Source organism: Dendrobium catenatum, unplaced genomic scaffold (genome assembly GCF_001605985.2).
Source record: "Dendrobium catenatum unplaced genomic scaffold, ASM160598v2 fragScaff_scaffold_1666, whole genome shotgun sequence".
Taxonomy (NCBI): domain Eukaryota; kingdom Viridiplantae; phylum Streptophyta; class Magnoliopsida; order Asparagales; family Orchidaceae; genus Dendrobium; species Dendrobium catenatum.
This window is the reverse complement of record NW_021320128.1, coordinates 778,187-801,114: the sequence shown is the minus strand read 5'-3', so window position 1 is coordinate 801,114 and position 22,928 is coordinate 778,187. Positions and strand designations below refer to the sequence as shown.

At 33.3% G+C, this 22,928-nt stretch overlaps 2 protein-coding genes across 4 annotated transcripts in view; both read left to right on the top strand.

Moving 5' to 3' along the window:
- Positions 1–120: 120 nt before the first annotated feature.
- On the top strand, positions 121–17,498 carry LOC110096175 (rRNA-processing protein UTP23 homolog). 3 transcript variants are annotated; one of them, XM_028701289.1, is made up of 9 exons: positions 121–304; positions 401–675; positions 750–830; positions 920–1,040; positions 3,486–3,764; positions 8,700–8,765; positions 9,474–9,583; positions 15,522–15,526; positions 17,487–17,498. In XM_028701289.1, the coding sequence occupies exons 2-7, from the start codon at positions 485–487 to the stop codon at positions 9,567–9,569; spliced, it is 834 nt and encodes a 277-aa protein (XP_028557122.1). In that variant the 5' UTR covers positions 121–304; positions 401–484; the 3' UTR covers positions 9,570–9,583; positions 15,522–15,526; positions 17,487–17,498. The 3 variants fall into 3 exon arrangements, with proteins under 3 accessions (XP_028557122.1, XP_020677629.1, XP_020677630.1); XM_020821970.2 differs by lacking the exons at positions 15,522–15,526; positions 17,487–17,498 and having other exon boundaries at positions 445–675; positions 9,474–9,592; XM_020821971.2 differs by lacking the exons at positions 15,522–15,526; positions 17,487–17,498 and having other exon boundaries at positions 9,474–9,592.
- The window catches only part of LOC110096177 (serine/threonine protein phosphatase 2A 57 kDa regulatory subunit B' beta isoform-like), a 20,474-nt gene continuing 13,069 nt past the window's right edge, over positions 15,524–22,928 (top strand). The window contains exon 1 of the mRNA XM_020821974.2: positions 15,524–16,980. Within this exon, the coding sequence (XP_020677633.1) occupies positions 15,805–16,980 (1,176 nt within the window). The 5' untranslated portion in view covers positions 15,524–15,804. The remainder of the gene's footprint in view (positions 16,981–22,928) is intronic.

The window sequence follows — 22,928 nt, the reverse complement described above, 5'->3', positions numbered from 1 at the left end:
AATTATGTATAATTTTATTAATAATTTAATTAATAATTTAAAATTATTTAATTAGCTTCACTTAATTATTAATATTTTAAATTATAATAATTAAGTTATCCAACCATAAATTAGAGGAGTCTAGGTTTTCCCTCCCTTCTCTATTTCGTCGGCTTCTTTCCTTCGCATGAGTGTTGAGTTTTGCACGAGATCTTCTTCGTCGCTGTTCGACTTCGCTCCTTCGACGACGTTCCCTTCCTGTTGGATCGGAAGTTACGACATTTTTTTTATCAGAAGCAACAAGGGGAGCTCGCTTGCTGTGGAGGTAACTTTCTCCCTTTCGCGCTCTTCTTCGGCCAAACGCGCCTTTGATTTACCGTGAGATTTGGTTTTGCATTTTCGGCCGTTTGGCTGGATTTAACTCAAATCCTCTTCAAATCCGGCCTAAATCATGCATCCAAACAGCCCCTTAAATTGAATCTTACTTCAAGCCTGAGAGAGAGATATGAGGCTAAAGAAGCAGAAGAGGCATCGTAAAGTTGTTAGATTCTACTCGGCATGCTTTGGATTTAGGGAGCCGTACAAGGTCCTCTGCGACGGCACCTTCATCCACCACATTCTCCTCCACGGTCTGACCCCAGCTGACAAATCCCTATCCAATCTCCTTGGAGCCCGCGTCCTCCTCTTCACCTCCAGGTTCTCCGCGCCCCTCCTCCCTTATCTCTCTCTCTCACCTGCACACACGCTGATATCTGATAAGTCCATTGCAGATGTGTAATCGGGGAGCTCACAAGCCTTGGTGAATCCCATGCAGTGGCTCTCGAAGCTGCACACCAGATCATGACGGCAATGTATGTATCCCTCTTCGGATGGTAACTGTTATCTTCCTGTCATACTTTATTAATACGCTTTTCTGGTCTCTTATTTGTGCTGAGATTAGGTGTGATCATGAGAAAAGGGTGGATGCAGAAACCTGCATACAATCCATAATTGGAGAGTCCAATTCTGAGCATTTCTTTCTTGCCACACAGGATTCAGAAATTCGGAAGAAGTTCAGGGAGGTTGTACATCAATTCTCGCCCTTTCGTGGCCATATTTTTGTATGCTATTATTTGATACCACACGAACAATTGGTCTGTGCTTTTATTTGACTGAGAACAAATAAATATAGTCTATTTATTTATTTTTTCAATGACACATCAGAATGCTAGTATTTCAATAAAGGTTAGATCTTGAGAAAAAATATTAAGATATCCTTTTTGAAAATTGGTCTTGATTGGTTTTAAAATCTTTGGATTTTGTAGATGAATGCAATACATGCATTATCAATCAATTCCACTTATCTTAATTCAAAATCAAGGATTTTAAAACCCATCTTGAGCAAATTTTGGTCAGGATATCCTAACCCATTTTTTTTTCCATAGAAACTTTAAGGTGATCAACCTTAATCTGAGTAATGCATTGCATTGAACCTAACAAAAAGTATCAGATGGAAACATGGTAGATCTGGAATATTAAATAGATGCAGGGTGTTAATTGTTTATTGCAAATTATTTTAGGAATCTTGGCATTAGATTTCGAATAAACTATTTTTAAAATGGCATAAGAAACATGGAAATTGCACATTTCAATTTGCTTCTTTAATTTGAAAGTTAACTATTTCAAACAATCTCCTATTTTAATATTTTTTTAGTAGGGAATTGTAGATGAATTTATTAAAAAAAAATTACGTTGATGTAAGAAATGTCAACCGAGAAAAATTTTTGTTTAGCTTTTTCATAATAAAGTGATAGCTAATTCTGCCAGTGATCTTAGCTTGAAGGAAAGTAAGTGTCATTATGAAAAAAAATAATGAAAATGCTTGTAAACTTCATTTTCATCTAATTTTCTGTCTGTGACAGCGGAACCATGAATTACATGCTGTGGAGGCCTTTTTAGATATAATCTTTGTATCTTCTCCGATCTTGCATATTTAAACATTCTGAGCCCCTTTTTGTTTGCGGAATATGCCTTCTAGCATGATTCTGTCATTTTTCTGCTGCTTTTTCAATTTTGTAAACCTTACACTTTTACTTAATTTGGAACTACCCAAGTATGTCTAAAGTAATAAAGTGCATATTGGAATGAATTTTGTATGGATATCTCCCTCCCTCACACACACACACACACATATGATTTTGATCTTACATTGATTGTTATATGTTGACCTCTAAGAATTAACCAGTGGGAAAAAAAAAAAAAAAAAGAAGAGATCAAAATACCTGCAAATTGCCTCTCTCTCTCTCTCTCTCTCACACACACACACACACACACACAGATATGATTTTGACCTTACATCGATTGTTATATGATCATACTAATTCCTTTGAAACCCTTAATTAGCAATCTAAGGGATGAGAGCTTCAGAACTAGGAAACTGATAATATTTTGCAATTATTATCTTATTAATTGTATTTTGCATCTCTTCTACATATTTGATTTGATTTGCTTCATGATGTATATTTTGGTTAATCCTTAAGTGTTATTCTGGCAGAGATTCTATGATTAATTTTTTGTTTTTGTAACTTGAATGTAAAGTGAAGCATTTGCTTACATGTTAGTGAGAACTGTCCTTATATAAGCTTCTGCACAAAAGCTCGAAAGCTTGAGCACTTTTTAACACTTTCTTATTATTATCTAGGTATTTTCAACGAGTTTTCCAATGCATATGGGTTAGGAAAGTCCTAAATTGATTTATTTTATCACCGGTACAGTTTAATGACTTGTGACCTCATATTTTTCAAAGTGGGGACAACTAAACTGATTATATTTTTAGTTTCATTCATTGCCTCATAGTGCACTGAGTTCTTGCTATTTTTATGAATTTTTCGGAGCCCACATTATATGATCATACTAATTCCTTTGAAACCCTTAATTAGCAATCTAAGGGATGAGAGCTTCAGAACTAGGATCTGATAATATTTTGCAATTATTATCTTATTAATTGTATTTTGCATCTCTTCTACATATTTGATTTGATTTGCTTCATGATGTATATTTTGGTTAATCCTTAAGTGTTATTCTGGCAGTGATTCTATGATTAATTTTTTGTTTTTGTAACTTGAATGTAAAGTGAAGCATTTGCTTACATGTTAGTGAGAACTGTCCTTATATAAGCTTCTGCACAAAAGCTCGAAAGCTTGAGCACTCTTTAACACTTTCTTATTATTATCTAGGTATTTTCAGCGAGTTTTCCAATGCATATGGGTTAAGAAAGTCCTAAATTGATTTATTTTATCACCGGTACAGTTTAATGACTTGTGACCTCATAATTTTCAAAGTGGGGACAACTAAACTGATTATATTTTTAGTTTCATTTATTGCCTCATAGTGCACTTTCTTGCTATTTTTATGAATTATGTTGGCTACTTGACTGCTCATATTGGAAAATATTGGCAAATTTTCTATATTCTCAACTTTCCATTATTTATCATCTTTTTGATGTGCTTTCATTTACAAAATGTAAGGTACCCGGTGTCCCTGTAATCTATGGTTTGAGAAACTCTCTTTTTCTTGAGCAACCTTCTTTGAATCAAAAAGAATTTGTCAAATCGACTGAAGAAAAACGGCTGCATATGGATGAATCAGAATATCAAAAAATATGGAAGAGGGGACTAAAAGAAAAATTGACATCAGCTGGAGCAGTTTCTACTTCCATGGAAGAGTTCGCAAAAACAAATAGGAGCAATTCGATGATAACACTTGGTGCGGTTGATAAAGTTAGATTAAAAAAGAGAAGGGCAAAGGTCAGTATTTGTTCTTTTTATTGTTTGTTATTATGCTAATAAACAACTTGACGAATCATTTTACTGATTCATTTATGTTAAGGTTTAAAATTGTACAATTGAGTATTGAGATTTTTTGTTCATGAGACGAGGCGAAAGCCTCAAGCTGTTTTGAGGCATAAGCCTCAAAATTCAAAAATTATGTAAATTGAAAATAGATGTTAAAAGTGATTTTTTATTTAGTACTCAAATAATACGTTAAAGGATGATATATTAACTTTTTATTAAATTATGAAGTAATAAATTGGTATACATATGAAACAAAAAATTGCACAAGACGTAAAGTGATAAATAATAAATTGCGTGAAATAAATTGAAATTTAAATATTATAAAAGCAAAACAACATAAAATATATGAATTGCATAAAAATATTATATAACATCAAGTTCAATTCCAAATTCATTATTTCTCAGTACAACTCAAAAATCATTTGTATTATCACTTTAGTGAGGGGGTATTTATTTGAGTCATCGTCGTAACAAATTGGTCTCTCTCCTGGGCATCCATTGAAATCTCATGCCTCCCAATATGTTTCTTCTTTATTTATTTCAGTCATCTGTCTCTTTTATAAATGTTTGTCATCAATATAAACATGAGAGTACATTTTCAAAAATTTTAGAGGAGGTGGTGGTGGTGTGTAGCTTTCAAGTGATCATCGGCGGCGGCTTCGATAGTGGTGGCCGCAGCGAAGCTGGTGAGCTGGAGGTCAAGGCAATCGAGAGGAAGTTGTTGCGGCTTTGGGTTGAAGGCTTGATTTGTTCGGGATTTTAGTTAAGGTTTTAGGTTAGTTTTAATAAAAATTATATTAATATGGTGAGTTGTATGTCTCATGCTAGCGAGATGGGCTCGCATCAAGGAGCCTATTGGCCAAACCGAGGCAAATGCCTCATAGAACAAGCTAAGCCTCGAGACATTTTTCACTGGAATTGTGCTGAGGCGGGCTTCATATTGCACAATTTTAAACAATAATTTACATGTCTTTTTACACAAATGTGAGTGTTATTTTATCGATATAGACACAAATTAAATAACCTTACCTTTTAAGGAGATTATTTCTTTCATTTTTTTGTTTTTTGCATTCACAATAGGGCACAATGCAGACATGACCAAGTTATTTCTTTCTTAACTGAAGTTTATTATTCTTTCTATTTAGCCTCACCTCATGCATATTTTAGATTTATCATGATGTGTATGCTTAAATTTGTTTATTTTTAATAGTTGACTATAAAATTGATTGTGCTAATCATATGAGAATAAAATTTAAGAATCATACAATGAAGTTAAGATAGCGAGAAAATGAACACCCACAATCATGCCCCAGCACCTTCTCGATATCTCATCTTTGTCCAACATCATCTCAACATCGACGACCAACATCGTCTCGACATCGAGGGCTGATGCTATCTTGCATCAATGTCCGATTCTTATTGCACAACATTGATGCCTAACTCTCGACAATATTGTCATCTCCCCGTTCCATGCTTGACCCGACATCCATGTTTGACTCTCAACATTCTAATATTAATAATTTCAAGCACAAATCTTTTTTAAATGACTTATTATTTCTGAATTATTCTTAATATTCTGCTTATTCAATTTATATACGCTATTTTTAAGATATAAAAATTACAATACCACGTCTGACCCGTGTTTGTGTCATATATTTTCAATAATTGACGTGTCTCATATCCGTGCCATGTCATGTTTGTGCATCATAGGTGTTAGTGTCCATAATTAATTGCTTCTCTTAATATGGAAAGTATTATTGATCACAGTTTATGGTAATTCCGTTTCATGACCCATGCACTACAACATGCATGGGAAATAGTTGTGAGGATAGATGATAAACTATATTAAGATCCTATGTTTTTGTCATATAGGTGATGCAAATATTAAAGTTTTAAAATGTCAAATATGGATTAATATTTAATATTTGTGAAACAAATATTGATTATCTAATACACACTTTAATGGGCCTAAAATTATTAATCACGAGGAAGAATTTCTTGAAGACTAATTAATACCTTGATGTTAAATTATCTTGAATTCATAATATGATAAAAATGAGGCTCTAGATGATGATACAAGTTAAAAAAAAAAGCTCCGTGTTTAAAATGCAAAGTTTCTTAGGACTATTATATAATACAGAATTTTATGCTGATTTAAAAATTGAATTTATAAACTAACTATGTTATATGGATCTAACTATTGGGTGATAAAGAAGTTATTTAGAAAGTGAATTTATAAAGTGAATTTAGAAAGTGCGACTCATATAGTGACACATCATTCCTGATTGGTTGAGCCATTGGGTCAATTTTGTTTGTTTTAAAATACATTTTATGTAATTAATTTGATGACCCGTTCGGGTTTCAGTGTATAGGGTTGACTTCATAGGATCTTCCCTGACCTTTGTCTGGGTTAATCAACCATGTTCAAGGCTCCCGATGAACTTGTTTTTGCTCTAAGATCAGTAGATCACTATTGGATGATTGAGGAATGCAGATAAGTGGAGAATATTAGGGCGAGGGATGGTGTTGCCTTCATTTCTTGTTAACGCTTCCTGGATGCTTGGCCTTGTAATTCATGGAAATTGTTGTATGAAAATGCTCACCGAAAGGCCTGTTTGCTCCATCTTCACAATAACTTATGCATTTAAGGTAATGGAGGGAATAACGATTGAGAGGGATTTGTGGTTGAGCTAACCAAAGGAGATGAAGCGTTGCACGTCGGTGTACATAATTGCTTCCTATGGCCTCAATGGGATACTCTGCTTGTAAGGGGAGGCTTTGGATGTTGGAGTTGTTGATTTAGAGTGCAGAATTCAACAACATTTGTATAAGCCATTTAGGAAAAACAGACAAATGGGTTGTGACAACTTCATGTCTCTTTTTGTCATTTTAGAGTCATGGTATAAGGTGATGCCAAGATGAACAGGAATAGGTGTTGAAGTAGTTTTGTATCTTCTTTGAATTTTTTGGAATTGTGGGATGTGAGTGAATTGATTATGACTACATATATGGATATTGCATCCTGTTAGACTTGACAATGTTCATGTGGGTTTTGAATGAGTTAGAGGTGGCATTGTTAATGTGGTTAGTGAGGGAATTGGAGGTAGTAAGAGGGTGGGGTTGGTTTATGCAGCCTCATTACCCCATATGGGATGATGAATAGGCAATGAGTTGGTTTGACAAATTAATGCTGTCAAGTATTTCTCACATGGTATGAATTGGACACAATAACATCTTTTTTTTTAAATCATTTTAAATGTTTCTAATTCCAAGAAATAGGGAGGTGAAGAAAAACTTGAATTATGAACCTTAAGAGTCCAAAGCCTTTAGCTTGAGTAAATCTAAAACCGAATATATGAAGTGTAATTTTAGTAGTAATAGATCTAATGGTGGGAGGATTGGGTAATCAAGTTATTAAAAAAGAGGGCATGTTTTAGATATCTTGAGTCTATTGTTTAAAGGGATGATGAAATAGATGGGAATATATCATATTATTTTTAGAATTCAAGTTGGATGGTTGAAGTAGAGGTATGCATCGAACCTATTGTGTGATAGAAAAATGCCCTCAAAATTAATGGAAAATTTTATAAGATGGTGGTGAGACTTGTAATGCTTTATGGCACAAAATGTTGGTCATTTAAAGAGAAGCATAAAATTAAATTAAGTGTTGCAAAGATGAGGATGCTCAGGCTGATGGGTGGCTTTACACTTAGAAACATAATGCAAAATGAGTATATTCGTGAAGATGTTGGAGTAGCTCCAGCGGAAAATACAATTAAAGTGAGTCACCTTAGATGGTTTGGTCATATAAAACGTCGACTCTCCAATTACTTTGTTAGGAGAATATATGTATGAGATCCGGCCTGTGCTAAGAATGGTAGAGGAAGGCCTAAAAAGATTTGAAGGGGAGATTCAAGGGTAACTTCGGAGGGTGGGGAAGGAAGAGCTGGTGTGGCGCGTCAAAGGCCTTCACGCAATGCCGCTAAAAGGAAGGGTGGCGAGTGGGAGAAGAATTCCTCCCTAAGGGTGTGGATATGGTCTATAGCCAAAATAAGAAGTCAGTTAGAAAGTATTAAAAATTATCATTTTTATTAGATTCAAATGAGAATCTGACTCTTAATATGACACAACAAAGAAAAAGAATTCATGTAACTGATCCCACATAGGGGATAAAGGTTTGTTGTTGGTTTTGTTGTTATAATTCCAATAAATTTAGGAATTATGAAAATAGTGATTAGCTTGGGGATTAATTCAACCTTTGGCTCAATTATTTACACAATTTTTTGTTAATTATCCCATTTAAGCTAATTAAAGTTAATTGAGTAAACTTTGGTCCTTCAAATGAGCACCTAATATCTAAGGACTGGAGAAACTTCATATTGGAATTTTGTTAATGGCATCTTTTCCTTAAAAGATTTTTTTATCACTGAAGCTGATCTCAAGGCAACTCAACCATCATGAACGTTTTGACCTTTATGATTGACCTTTTGACGTAGTCCTTACGTTGTCAAAGATCATCCATTTCTTTTCTTCTCAAAATTTATTATTTGAAGTACTAAACTGATACAAGTTCTCTAGCTGCAAGTTACATCATGTCCTAAAGAGAATTTACATCAGATGCTTTGTTAATTTATGTTTCATGCATGATTTGATTAATGAGGTGCATCACCATATCGATTTTGAACTCTTAAAGTTTAAGAACATTATTGAACTAAAGTTTTCAATTAGGATTTATCCCAGTGGTCAAATATTTTGTCACCTGAAGCAAAACATTTTTAGGCTTATATTGTGGTTCTTGTAAAGCATTACATGTTCAGGTTCTGTTTCTTCATTTAATGAAAACTGGTGCCTAAAGAAATATCTTCTGTGAAAATGCTCATTTTGCAGGGCCCGAACCCACTTTCATGCAAGAAGAAGAAACAAAATGAGGGCGCTTCAGTGACAAAGAATCAGGTGATGTATTTATCACTGTTGCCTTTATAAAAAAAATAAAATCAATTGCCCCTCTAAAGAAATAATTTTTTTATTATATGATTATTTAGATAATTTGTCCTATTCAATCTATTTTTTAGTCTTTATTACAAGGGTTTTTAGACAATCCTCCTCCCCCCCTAAAATTTTTAAAATAATATGGTCTTTAGGCAATTGCCCCCAACAAATAGTAAAGAGAATTCATCATTTTATTTATTAATTTTAATTCCAAAAATATCTTTACAACCAAAATTTGTTTCGGGGGCGCTGCCCTCGAAAAACCCCGCAGGTCAAACCGTGCCCCCCTTGGACCCCTGACATATTTGCGAAGCCTATGACGATCAAGGATATGAAAAAATATGAGTCAAACCAAATTGAAGGCAACTCCTGGACTCCCTTGAATCCCCGACAATTACTTATAAATTCCGCCCCCTGGTTCCTTTGGGACTGCTTTCTTTAACTGCTGCTTAAATCAACTTTTTTTAAAGTTTCTTTAAGAAGCAATATAAAAGTCGTCCCAAATGACGCCTTAAAGTGCAGGCCTGACCATGATTCATCTCCTTGACAACAGATCATATGCTTAAAATTCAATTATGTTGCATTCGTTTTCATCATTGACAGCCATAATCTCATTTATTATCATAAAAAGTTTTGGTTTTATTTTCTGATGCGTTATCCTTCTGTTTTCAGAACGGATTGGCCGCTGGGACTCTTAACAAGCGAAAGAGGAACCGAAAAAGGAAGAGAGAGGATAAGGAGAGCAAATCTGAGCAGCCCAAAAGCTAGGTTTCACCATTATGATCGGATCAAAGTTAAGTCGCATAAACTCTTTGCAGCTCATTAATGTTAAATCCAGAAAACGAGATTTGTTAGTGCTAAGAAAATTTTGTTTAAAATATAATGCAGATGTTTCCCATCCAAAATCCAATAATTTAGGTATTATTATCTGAACCTTTCTTGATAATTATAATATTTTGATCTTGGGAAGAGGAGCTGATCTTATTAATATAACCTAGGCTTCGTTCGGGGCAGTTTTTTGCTGCTTCTTAAAATAGCTTTTTAGTTAAATTTTTAATTTTTATGTTATTATTTTGAGAAGCATTAAGAAAGCCGTCCCAAACAAATATCTTTTTTATTGTTTTTTTTTATATATATTTTTTAGTATAAAATTTTTTGTCCTAGAAAGATGTTTTAAAAAGCATTAAGATAAGCAGTCCCAAACGAAGCCTAGGGTGTGCTGTTTTGTGATGCGAGGTAGAAAAAATGCCGAATTTATGGGATGGTAACAATATTTATCTAATAAATTTTTTTTAAAGGTACAAAAAAAGTTTATTATCATAAAATTTTAATTAATTTATTCTATTTTAGAACTATATATAAGTGTGCATAAATATTTTCTATCATTTATAAATGTCCGAACACGTTACATTCTTTTGTTTAACTCATAGTATTTATCTTATAATTTTCTTTATTATTCTTATTTATCTTATCATGAAAAAGGTGGCATATAACATATTAATATATATAATTTTGATAAAATGTATCAGTGTAAGAAAATGTAATATGTGGGTTCTCAAATTTTTTTTCATTACATGATTAGTAATTATTTATAGGAGTTATTATAAATAAACATTAAATATAGATGAAATTTTGGTCATTTTTTGGGAAGAAAAATGAATAAGAATATTGCACATATATAAAAACATAACGAAAGCAAGTAACAAATTCATTATCATTGGGTGGCTCATTAGCTTGTGCTAAAAGATGGGCAGTGCCCATGTAACCTCTTAAATATTTTAAAATGAAAAAAAATATAAAAATTTTGAAATTTCTAAACTCGAGCGCTATAGTGTTGGATAATTTGGTGCTTCGATACCCTAGTCTTGAAAAATTAAAAAATAATTCGGCGTGGTGGCGCCGGGATATTGAACGCAACGGCGTCATGAGTTAGCATGTAGCGTTGCGATGTTTGAGCATTGAGGCGTTAGCCCTGAAACATTGTTTTTATATATATTAAATCTTAAGCATGTAAGAGGGAGAGGAAGAGGAAAGAGGGAAGAGAGAGAATGTTGGGTTTTAGTTATTTTTGTTCGTTGCTTCAGTTGAGAAAAGTCTTTTGATCATAGTAAGTAACATAAAACCTATTTTTATTTTCAATTATTTTATATCTACTGATTTAATTTTTTCTAAAAAAATAAATAATGCATTTTCTCCTGATTTATCGCACTTTTAAGTGTGTGTAGCTTTTTTTATATGAGAGATAAGATTGATATTGACATGTTGACGGCAATATTATAGAATTTTATAGGATAAATGAAAGTTATGATTTTCTGAAGTCATTAGCTAGTATATAAATTTTCCTATATTTTATAGATTAATGCATTTCATGTTTCATTTCATACATTAAAGAAATACTAATACCATTGATTCAAGAACAATGTGGTATTGTATGTAAGCAAGGGAGGTTGGTAGTTAACGCTAGAATTAATATGAGTTGACTCTTAAAACATAATATCATAATTTCCTTAAAATAAAAAGGTTTGTGATGTGATCCTGATTGTAGTCTATAACCAATGAATAAATTACGTTGATGGGTAGAGAGTGACAACACTTTATAGATTATTGAGTCCCTTGCTGAACTATATGACATTGATAGCATATAATTGATTCATGCATATACAATTTCATGGTTTTATAGATTATAGATGATTATATCAGGCATATGTCAACACTACTTATACATAGCATATTGATATAACTCTTGCATGTTTATGACTCACCTTAGTGATAGACTAATAATATTGAATTATTACAATATATATGTGTTGTTCCTTACAATAATGATTTATTGATTATTGATGTATTTACGTTCTCGTACCTATTAATGATTTATGGATTTCAATTTAATGATTCATGCTTTTCATTATTGATCATATTGATTTGAATTAGTGACAACTGATCATTGATGATATTAAAAGTTATTTATTCTAGTGATTGAAATGAGCATGCATATTGACTCTTGAATCGTATATTAAAAACTTTGCTGAGTTTTGGGTTTACTGTGCTTTGCAAGCTGATTATATGATTTTATTTATTTCAGGTCAGAAAAGTGGGTAGTACTCTATGGAGTGAGGTTGATTGAGATATTTAGGTTTCTCCTTTTGTTATTTTTGTTTTATTTATTCCTTTTGTAATCAAGAGCTTGAAATAACAAAAAAAGAAAAAAAAAAAAGTGAGATATTTAAGTGGTTCAATATTATGTCATGCATCCTTGTAAAGAGTCAAGAGAAAGTATTAACTAATAGAATGAAATACAATAATAGATCTTTGAGAATATGCAAGTCTCTCTTTCTTTCTCTTCATACACACACATACAAAAGGCAAAGACTAAGGAAATAAATTATAAATAGAAGGTATAAATTAGACATCCATTAATGGTTAATAGGGAACATTAAAATTCATACGATGATAAGAAATTCATTTAAAGTTTCGCTTAGTTACAGAAGAGACTAGGTGATTAAGAAGATAAAAATTAGACATCATGTCACAACCCAATTTAATATGACCCACAGATAAAATATATCGTGTTAAATGATGACAGGCTAAGTCGCACGAAGATCAAGGTTTTAGAAACTTTTTAGATTTTTCCTTTAGATTAAAAAGACCATGTAGCTTTTAATTTAACTCCCAATGAGCAGAAAAATGAACTCATTCATAAATTTTTATTACAAGCATTCATCATCAAAATGTCTATATTATAACCATACACTACATTTCATGGCTACAAATTAAAATATAGCAAATAAATAAACAAATAGCCAAGACATTATAATAAATAGAAAATGCCTATACAAACTCAGACGGATCAAAGCCTAAAACTATATTTACTCAATTGACTCTTTTCATTTTCACTAATCTGAAATAGAATGTATAATATGTGTGAGCTAACACACCTCAGTAGGTCACACCCACTTATTTAAATTTTTAAATATTTTACTTATTATACATTTAACTGAGTTTTTAAAACAGTTAATAATAATTTACTATACTGAACAAAATAATGTTTGTAGTTATTAGAGATTTAAATAACAATGCAATGAAAGTAATAAGTAAGTAACTCATATATCAGAATGAAAAATAACATATTTTCATGAGGCCATATACCTCCCATTTGAAACAAATATCAGAATTCAGGAAATTATGACTCCATGTGTCAGCTTATCATAAATTAGTCTTTTATGACTCCCAATGCTTAGCATATATCAAATATTCATATCATTATGACTCTCTGTGCATCGCTAATAATAGAACTTCCTCCAACATCGAAGTTTCATAGAATCACACATTTTAATCAGATGAAAACATATATCATTACATTACTATAAAAGAAATACAAATATATCACAAAATACTTTAGTAGTTAATTAGTAGAATTTTATAGTTTCAGAATTTTGCCACATTACCAAGAATTGTTAAGAACATTATTTTGAAGCTTCAATGACACTAGAACATTATTTTTTGGAATCCAAATTATTTTCTAAATAGATAAGAATAACATATTTTTCAAATTATCCAATAAAAATTTTCTAGAAAAATATCAAATATTCAAAATAATCATATCAATAATATACATAAAGTTACATAATAAAAGTTTAATGGGTGTGAAGTTATCCTCATTTTTTCTATGAAATTATAAATTTAATCAGGAAAATTCTAGACTTTTCATATTTTTGAAAATTGATATTAAAAAAATGTAACTTGTAATACCTACAAAGGAGATCACCATTCCACATGTTATGATATGATTCAAGATAATCTATTGAATTTCTACATTTGAACTCTTTTCCATATGTTTGAAAATAGTTTGCATGTGTTCCGAGTGGGTCCCCTGGGTCTATGCACAAGTTTTGCAAATTTGAAAATTTTCTCCTAGGACATCACAATGCTGGGGTAGGTTGGTGTTTTAGCTTTGTGCTCTCCATTAAATTCAAATGCGGGCACTAGGGTGACGTTGCGATGCTTTAGGCTCCTAGATGGAGCATCGCAACGAGCATGATTGGGCATTGCGTCACTCTATCAAATTTTAATATTAAAATATCACGTATACTAAATCAATTTATTTCATCCACTTGAGTCACCCAGTTAAAGAGAGTCAATTTTAGGGGACTTCAGTCGGTTTTTAGCTTACATCCTAGTTCTACAAGTTTTGCGATTCGACGTAGGTTAGATTTTGTCTATCTTACTTTTTAAAAATGCATAAATTTTAAAAATATTTTGATTTAATTTATAATTTCGTTAGCAAAAAAATGGATAACTTGATATCTGCAAAAAAAATTTATCTATAACTTTATGTATAACATGAATATGGTATATGAAAATTGTCCATGAATATGTTATTGGCAATGCTAGTAGGTATGAAAATGATGATATTTATGATGGTATGGTTATGATGGTAGATATGAAAATAATGTTGGTATGTTTGAAATTGGAGGTAGGATTATTTATTTTGGTCTCTCCATCTCATCTCCATAAATAGATTTGTTACTTGATTTTGAAATAAAATTTTTTTGCTTGAGTTATTTACTCTTCTTGTGTACTTGACTCCCAAAGTGAAGGACTAATTAAGTGGTTGAGTTCATAATCCTTAAATAACGACTTCTATGGATGGAACGGGATCTTTGCAATGACAAACTATTGGATCCAACAACGAACGAGCGATAATAGTTGTTGGTATTAGTTGATGGTGGTGAAGGCGGATGGGCGACAATGGTCATCGAAGGACAAGCAATAATGATGATGAACATCCAATAATGATCGTTGGCATCAATCAACAAAGATGATATATGCTAATATCAGAAGTCAATTGTTAGGAGATGGTAGTCATTGTCGCCCTAACCAATATGATCAATAAAAGTAAAGAAATTTGAACATGTGAAATCCCAAAGATAATTGATTTATGTTCTAAATGGTGATAAGAGATTTATAATTCTCAAACTTCAAGAATTCTCTAAGCAAAAAATTCTCCTAAAATATATAAGAATGAGACATATTATTCACCTCATAGAAATGCTTATTTCAATATAAGAAGACAAGTTCAATGTTTGACCTTGCAAATAATCACTAGAGATTGTATTATATTAATATTACAACAAATTTAATTATTTTAATATAATTTATATTAAAATACCTATTTTGGTTACATTACCACATGATATTCATTAGGGGTGTCAATTTTTTACACGACCTGAACCCGATCGGGAAAAATTCGGGTTCGGGTCAACCCGAACCCGAAACGGGTCTGGTTCGGGTTGACCCAGCAACCCGAAATTAACCCGAAAAATTGACCCGAAAGTGACACGAAAACTCATATTTGACCCGAAAACCCGACCCATTTTTGACCGAAAAATCGAAGATTGACCCGATTTTTGACCGAAAACTAGTAATTTTGGGTCAACCCGGGTCATTCGTGTCGGGTCGAGTTAACCCGGACCCGAATCGGGTCGGGTTCGGGTCCGAAAACCTGACCCGTTTTTTAAAACTGGTCAGATTTGGGTTGACTCAAATAGTGCCGGGTCAGTTTCAAATTCGACACGAATCTGATTAGTTGGCCTGAATTGACACCCTTAATATTCATCACAGCTTATGACAACTCAAATTTGCTTATAATATTGCTTTTTCGCTTTTATGAGTATTTCATTTTTTCGAGTAATTTATGGAATTAAATAAATAATTCATTTTAATCTGTGCGTCCCCTACCCCGTCCTGCTTCCCGTCCTCCTCGGGTTTCCTTTAATCCCATTGTCACTCTCGCAGCACGGGAAAGATCAAAATGGGGTTCGATGCGTCGTAGACTCGTAGAACTCCGATCCTTGCCAGATGGTTCCCGGCGGCGCACGTCTCGTCCGGTTACCTTCTTTTCGATATCTCCGTCTGTAACTAGGGTTCCGTTCATTGATTAATCTAGGGACTAGGCCACAATTGTTGGCCTTTTGACGCGATCCGATCAACGAGGAGTAGAAGGATGTTCAACAAGATCATGAAACGAGGGGGCCGAAAGGGCCCCAAATCCGAAGGGAACGAGCCCACCGTATTCTCCAGCGCTTACCGCTCGGCCGGCGGTTCCGTTGTGTCGGCTTCGAACGTCACTGTAAACCACGCATCTCGTCCCACCGCCGCTGCGGTGAGCCCCCAGACACAGACGCCGCTGGGCTCCGCCGGCGTCACCGGCGTCATACCCCCGATCGAGAACCTCCCTCTCTTCCGCGACGTGCCCGTGCCTGAGCGCCAGACCCTCTTTCTACGAAAGCTCCAGATCTGCTCCATCGTATTCGAGTTCTCCGACTCCCTTAAGTTCGCGCGCGAGAAAGAGACCAAGCGGCAGACCCTCGTGGAGCTCGTTGATTTCATCCACTCTGGCTCTGGTCGCCTGTCTGAAGCAGTTCAGGAGGAGCTCATTCGCATGATTGGCAACAACATCTTCCGCTGCCTGCCCCCGACTTCTCATGAGAACACCGGCTCGGAGAACGCTGATCCTGAGGAGGAAGAATCTTACCTCGATCCAGCCTGGCCTCATCTCCAGATTGTCTACGAGCTCCTTCTTCGATATGTCGTATCGTCCGATACCGATACCAAGATCGCCAAACGCTACATTGATCACTCTTTTGTTCTCCGACTTCTTGATCTCTTCGACTCTGAGGACCCACGTGAGCGCGAGTATCTCAAGACCATTCTCCACCGCATCTACGGCAAGTTCATGGTCCATCGTCCGTTCATTCGCAAGGCAATCAACAATATTTTCTATCGGTTTATCTTTGAGACTGAGAGGCACAGTGGGATTGGGGAGCTACTTGAGATTCTGGGTAGTATAATTAACGGTTTTGCGCTTCCAATGAAGGAGGAGCACAAGCTATTTCTGGTCCGAGCACTTATCCCACTCCACAAGCCGAAGGGAATGGCGGCTTACCATCAGCAGCTCTCGTACTGTATCACTCAGTTTGTGGAGAAGGATTTTAAGCTAGCGGATACTGTCATAAGGGGCTTGCTTAAGTACTGGCCAGTCACCAACTGCCAGAAGGAGGTGCTCTTCCTAGGAGAACTGGAAGAGATTCTAGAGGCGACTCAATCAGCCGAATTTCAGCGTTGCATGGTTCCACTTTTCAAGCAAATTGGAAGATGCCTCAATAGTTCTCATTTTCAGGTAAATTGGTCTTAATTCTTACATGATATAATCTGCTACTGATCGTATTTTACTTATATAGTCTGTTTGGCGTTTATCTTAAATGAGTAAAAAGAAATCAAATGGGGGATTGTGACTTTGGGCGATCAAATCATTAATAAGAGTACACATTTTAGATATCTCGGATCTATTGTCTAGATTGATCGTCAAATAGATGGAAATATTATTAGTAGAATTCAAGTTGGATGGTTGAAGTGAAGGAATGCATCGGACCTATTGTGTGATAGAAACATATCTCTCAAACTTGAGGAAAAATTCTATAAGATGATGGTGAGACTTGCAATGTTTTATTGCGTAGAAGGTTGGTCATTAAAGGAGAAGCATACAATTAAGTTAAGTGTTGTAGAGATGAGAATGCTTAGGTGGATGAGTGGCTTTACTGTTAGCAATAAAATGCAAAACAAGCATGTATGTGAAAAGGTTGGAGTAGCTTTAGTGGAAAATAAGATTAGAGAGAGTCACCTTAGATGGTCTGATCACATAAAGCGTTGGCCTTATGATGACCCAGTTTGGAGAGTAGATATATTAGATTTGGCCTTTGTTAAGAGAGGTAAAGATAGACTAAAAAAAATTTGGTTAAAAAATATTAGAAATGACTTTTTTATTAGATTTAAATAAGAATTTGACTCTTAAATGGACACAATGGAGAAATAGGATTCATGTAGTTGATCCCATGTAGTGGGATGAAGGCTTGATGATGTTGTTGTTGTTGAGTAAAAAGAAGTCAAATGAATTTCAATGCACATTTTATCGCATGAAGCTTCAATTTGGTATTATTAGTATGGTGTTAGTATCGTCCCTAATTGAATAGGGATGATGCCAAATACATAACTAGTTGCCTTATTATGAGTATGCTTGTTGATGGTGGTTCTTTATCATAGGTTCAATGCATTTATGACCAATGACAAGGTAGTTAATGATGCACTTGCAGATGTAATTAGCTCTTTTGTAGAGTAAATGCATCTGTTTAGTATAAGTATAGTACTGAACTTTTATTAAGATGATACTTGTCAATGGAGAGTAGCACCCCATAGCACAAAGATTATCATGTAGAACCATAATGCATAGTGTGGCATGTGCTATTTTAAAAATAGCACAAAATATTTAAAAAATTCAGGAATAATATATTACAAATTCAACAACATAAAAGAAAAATATCCTAATGCAAATAATGCATTTTAAATTTCATAGAAATAGACCATAAAATTACTTTATTATATTAAACATGTGCATCAAGAGTCTGTGCAATTTATTATCATTATTTAAATTTCGTGATGGTAACACAAAGTTCATGTGATTATATAATTTAGGTGAATGCTAATGAGTTATTGGAATAGAAAGGTGAAGCAACAATAATAGAAAATAGTTTCAATCAACTCTAAATTGACATGATTAAATAGCAATCCTTGACTTGAATAAATTTGCTGAAGCTATGCCAATCTTATTTCAAACATGTTTGATCAATGACTTAACCTTCAGAAGTCATACTTGATCCAACCACTTTATGCATGCATTCAAGAGTTTAGCTTGATAGGCAAACAATAAAAAAATGATTATGAATAGAGTTTAAAGAGGAAAAAGAATTTGTTGGATGTATATCAGGCTAATTAGCAATCAATTTTAATTAAGACTTGAGCATAATATGTGCTAATCCTTTAAATATGTCATAATTTATCAATCATATTAGATTATATTTACACTTCTAAAGATTTTTGCTTGATACTCATATCCACAAGCCAGAGTAAAATAAGACAAAGCAATTCATTTCGTTCAGAGGAAAAGCTTTGGGAGATTAATGAATGTTTAAATGACTAAACAAAAGGCAAGGATGATGATTAATATAAAAAATAGGGGGATTGACATACATACTACTTAATATCATGCTATTTATATATATGACACCCAAAATTTTAATATTTCATGCCTACCATCCATAGACAACTTTAAAATCAAATATGTCACTCATGTATTTTATTCTTATCACCCATATCACCTTATAAATTTTAATAATTCATTCCTTGCACCCATGTTTGATCTATGGGTGATAGACATGAAATATTAAAGCTTTGGGTATTGGATTTATAAATAACATAATATAAAGTGGTAATATTACATAAAAAATATATTTACCATTTTTTTAATTAAAGATGCTAAAAGGGAGAAAAATTACAATCAGCCGAACTTAAGGATATAAACATCCTTAATTAATGCATCAATAATAAGATATGTCCTTATTCCTCATATAAATAATGATAAATATAAATGTGTAGCTTTTATGTGATTTTTTTTTTTTTGCGGATTATTGTACAACAATTGAGTACTATAAGTTAAAACCCTATATTTCTACAAATCTTTCATGCCATGCCTGTTAGATTGTAGATGAAATACATTTGTATGAGATATAAGCTTAGTAGCATAAACACTCATTATGCTACCGCCTAAACACAACAAAGTTTTTTTTTTTTCACGCAAGTAATTTAAATAAATAAATAAATTTAAAAAATATAAAATGAACTATTAAAACAAATAGTATTTCATGTGCGCTATACCACATAGCGTGCATTGTTATGTTTTGTTGCTCCTTGCCATGCAAATAACATATGAGACAATGGTTAAAATTGTGTAGTGCCTTATTTGTATTTTCTAATAAGAGAATATTATGGAAACTTAAAAGTAGTTTTTTTTTTAAGTTGTAATTAGGTTGGATTTTTTAAATGCATAGTGTTATGTGATAAAGAAAACACTGATAGCCCAATTAGGTGTTAAAGAACTAAGAATGTTGGTATGTGCAAAATATATAGGATGATAAGATTGAGAAATGATTTTATTAAAAAATAGTGTGAATTACACCTGTTGAAGATAAGATAGTGAATAATAAGTTTATATGACTTGAACATGTAAAGAGAAGGGTTGAAAATGTACTAATAAGATAGGCACATAAAATAATTGTCGAATGTTTAAGATGAAAGAATGTTAGACTAAAGGTAACATAAGTAGAAGTTCTGCCAAACTATTTTGAAGAAGCTAGCTCCTCATGCAATACCCAAGTTGAATGAATGGTAAATGATGATTTGTATAGTTAACTCTAAATACTCGGGATAAGGCTAATTATGTTTTTGATTGCTCTAGTTTGAGTGGACAATCAAATAATTTAGTTCTTGTCTTTCAAATTATTTTTAATTTGGTTGAGGATTTTTATTTATAGTAATATACTAATATATAAACGAGGAATTCGATGTCTAAGATAAATCTTACCTATGATTGCTATATTGAGGATTGACACACACTATTGAAACAAGTCAAACAAAATTGGAGGACAAAGGTGTGATATATGCCATGCATCCACTTGTGTTATCCTAAATCTCATTGATAGGGTAGATGATGTAACATAGTTATTAAATAAATATCGTAATTTTCAACATATTTTATATGTGTACTAAATGATTTGTTACTTCCTCCATTTTTAGTTGTAACATGTTTTCAATAAGTGTTTTAGTTCTCAGTTTATAAAAGGAGTGATAGTCTTTTATGACGGATTATTACGTGATGAATTGATACTTGAAATTATATGTAACCCCTTTTTAGAGATTTTCACCTTTTTAGGGTTTGCACTTATACTTTGTTTCTATCCCTTGACTAGCTCCTCTTGATTTGTTCAACAACAGCAACAACAACAACAACAAGAATGCTTTTTCTCCATTGTGTCTTGTTAAGAGTCAAATTATCATCTAAATATAATAAAGAATGGTTATTTTCCTCTTGAACTGTTCATTTGTTTAATTTCTTTCTTATCTTGCATCTGCATGCCATCTCACATATGTGATCTTCCACTCCATCCTCTCCACCTGAGTGTGCACAATCACAAATCACATCCCGCAATTTACTTGTTCTATGCAACACACTTGCTGCCCCTTCCTTGCATGTCGCACTTGATAGATATCCATCAGCTCAACCACATTACTAGTTATCAACCAAAAACCACCTTAAGAGGGTCGAAATGAGTAGTTTAATCCTATACTGAGCGTAAATTAAAAAAAAAACAAGATAATACGCTAGCTTCATTAAGCTTAATTAGGTTCAAGCTTCAAAGTTCAAAGTGTCGGCTTTTATTAGTTGTTATCATTAAGATCTCTAAAAACTTCCAGATAATTTTTTTAGGGATCTAGGAAAAGACTTGTTTGTTGATATTGAGGATATAATGATGTTATTACTCTTCATTTTTCTTTTGAAGAATTCTCTATTTTTTGGCTCATCTCTAGGATGGATTTTTCATTCATCTACCAACTTCGGGGAGAATTTTGCTAGCTTTACGGCATAATTGAAGACATCAAGTTCTTTCTTTAGTAATATTTCAACTTTTCAAAGTAAAGTTCTTTAAAGGCCCAACAAATTGATGCAATACAATTCTTACATTATCCTTCTCCCTTTTCTATCACTTTTTCACCCCAAAATTTATTCTCTTATCTCTCTTTCTCTCTTTCTCTCTTTTGAGAGGTGTGGGGCATCTCTAGTCGGAGAAACAATGTTTAGAGAAAAATCTATTTTCTTTACTTAACAAGTGGCACAAATTTCACATCTCTCTTTCTCAAATTATTTTGTAGAGGGATTGATGGTTTTGGTTCTAAATATAGTTTAGATGGTGTTATAATTAGGATGTGATTTGGCTTTTTATTTAATAACTTGATTAACAAGGCAGCACAAATTTTTTTGCTATGACACTACTATAATGTTTGGTACCAGCAGTTCTCTCTTTTTGTCTGTGCACTTCCTCTTTCTTTCTCTATCATCAAAACATTGAATGCTGCATTTAATAGAAATTAGATTAATTAGGGTTTAATTAATTAAATTTTCAATTAGTGCCCCCATAAATTATCAAGTTATTTTTTTTTTACTTTTTTATTTTCAATTTTATTTTTTGTAATGATTTTCAATAAAGAAAAATAAAATATAAATAGGTGTTAGCAAGATGAATCAGACTAACTTAATGGGATGGGCATGCAACTGCTTCGCTTTTTTTTTTTTTTTACCTCTTATCCCAAATAGTTGTAATTGCTCTTAAAATTGTTGAAATCGGCATTTCCTCCAATTTATGACGACCCACACCAACCAGAACTACACTCTTTGGTGCTATGTCAACTTCACCATTGGACCTAGAGTGCCCCACCCCTTTATGCCTAAAAAGACTTCTTTGAAGTTCCCAACATGGAGATTCTACAACGGCGATGTCCCCTCTTTCATTATGAAGACAAGACTTTGTCACTATCCATCGTTCGACATCATACAGGCCTGCTACCCTCCAACAAGCTTTACATGCATGACTTTCCTCTGCTTCGTCACCTTTAGTTACCTCATACAACATACTCATCAATACTTCTTAGGGCATCATCAGCCTTGCAAGCCCTTAAGCGATCTTGAATGATATGCTGTTGATATCGTCAAAAATGCCTTTTAAAGCTAAGAACTTCGAACATGCCACTCAACTTAATGATTTATATTGCAACTCATTTGTAGGTGTGGTTGAACCTACATAGATCAATCTCACACATTATAGCCGATCACCACTTTCCACTTCAATTTTGCACAACTCATTTCAAAATGAGCTTTTCAAGGTTATTGAAACTTTTTAGAGCTGTGCCACATTTGCGAGTAGATCCCATTGGATTTAGCGAAGTCCATGGATAAAGGACCTACCCAATTTGATATCAGCATGATTGACTTGGTTAACTCTCTCGAGAGGTATTCTTAATTTACCTCACTCTATCACAAGATATCCATAAGGAATGTATGTTAGCCACAACAGTAACCCATGTTGTCATGCTTGACTTCCATATTAATGTGGCGGGCTACATCAACAAAACCTATCTCTAGTGGGTCTTACTTGATTATTTAGAATACAAATGTCAATTAAC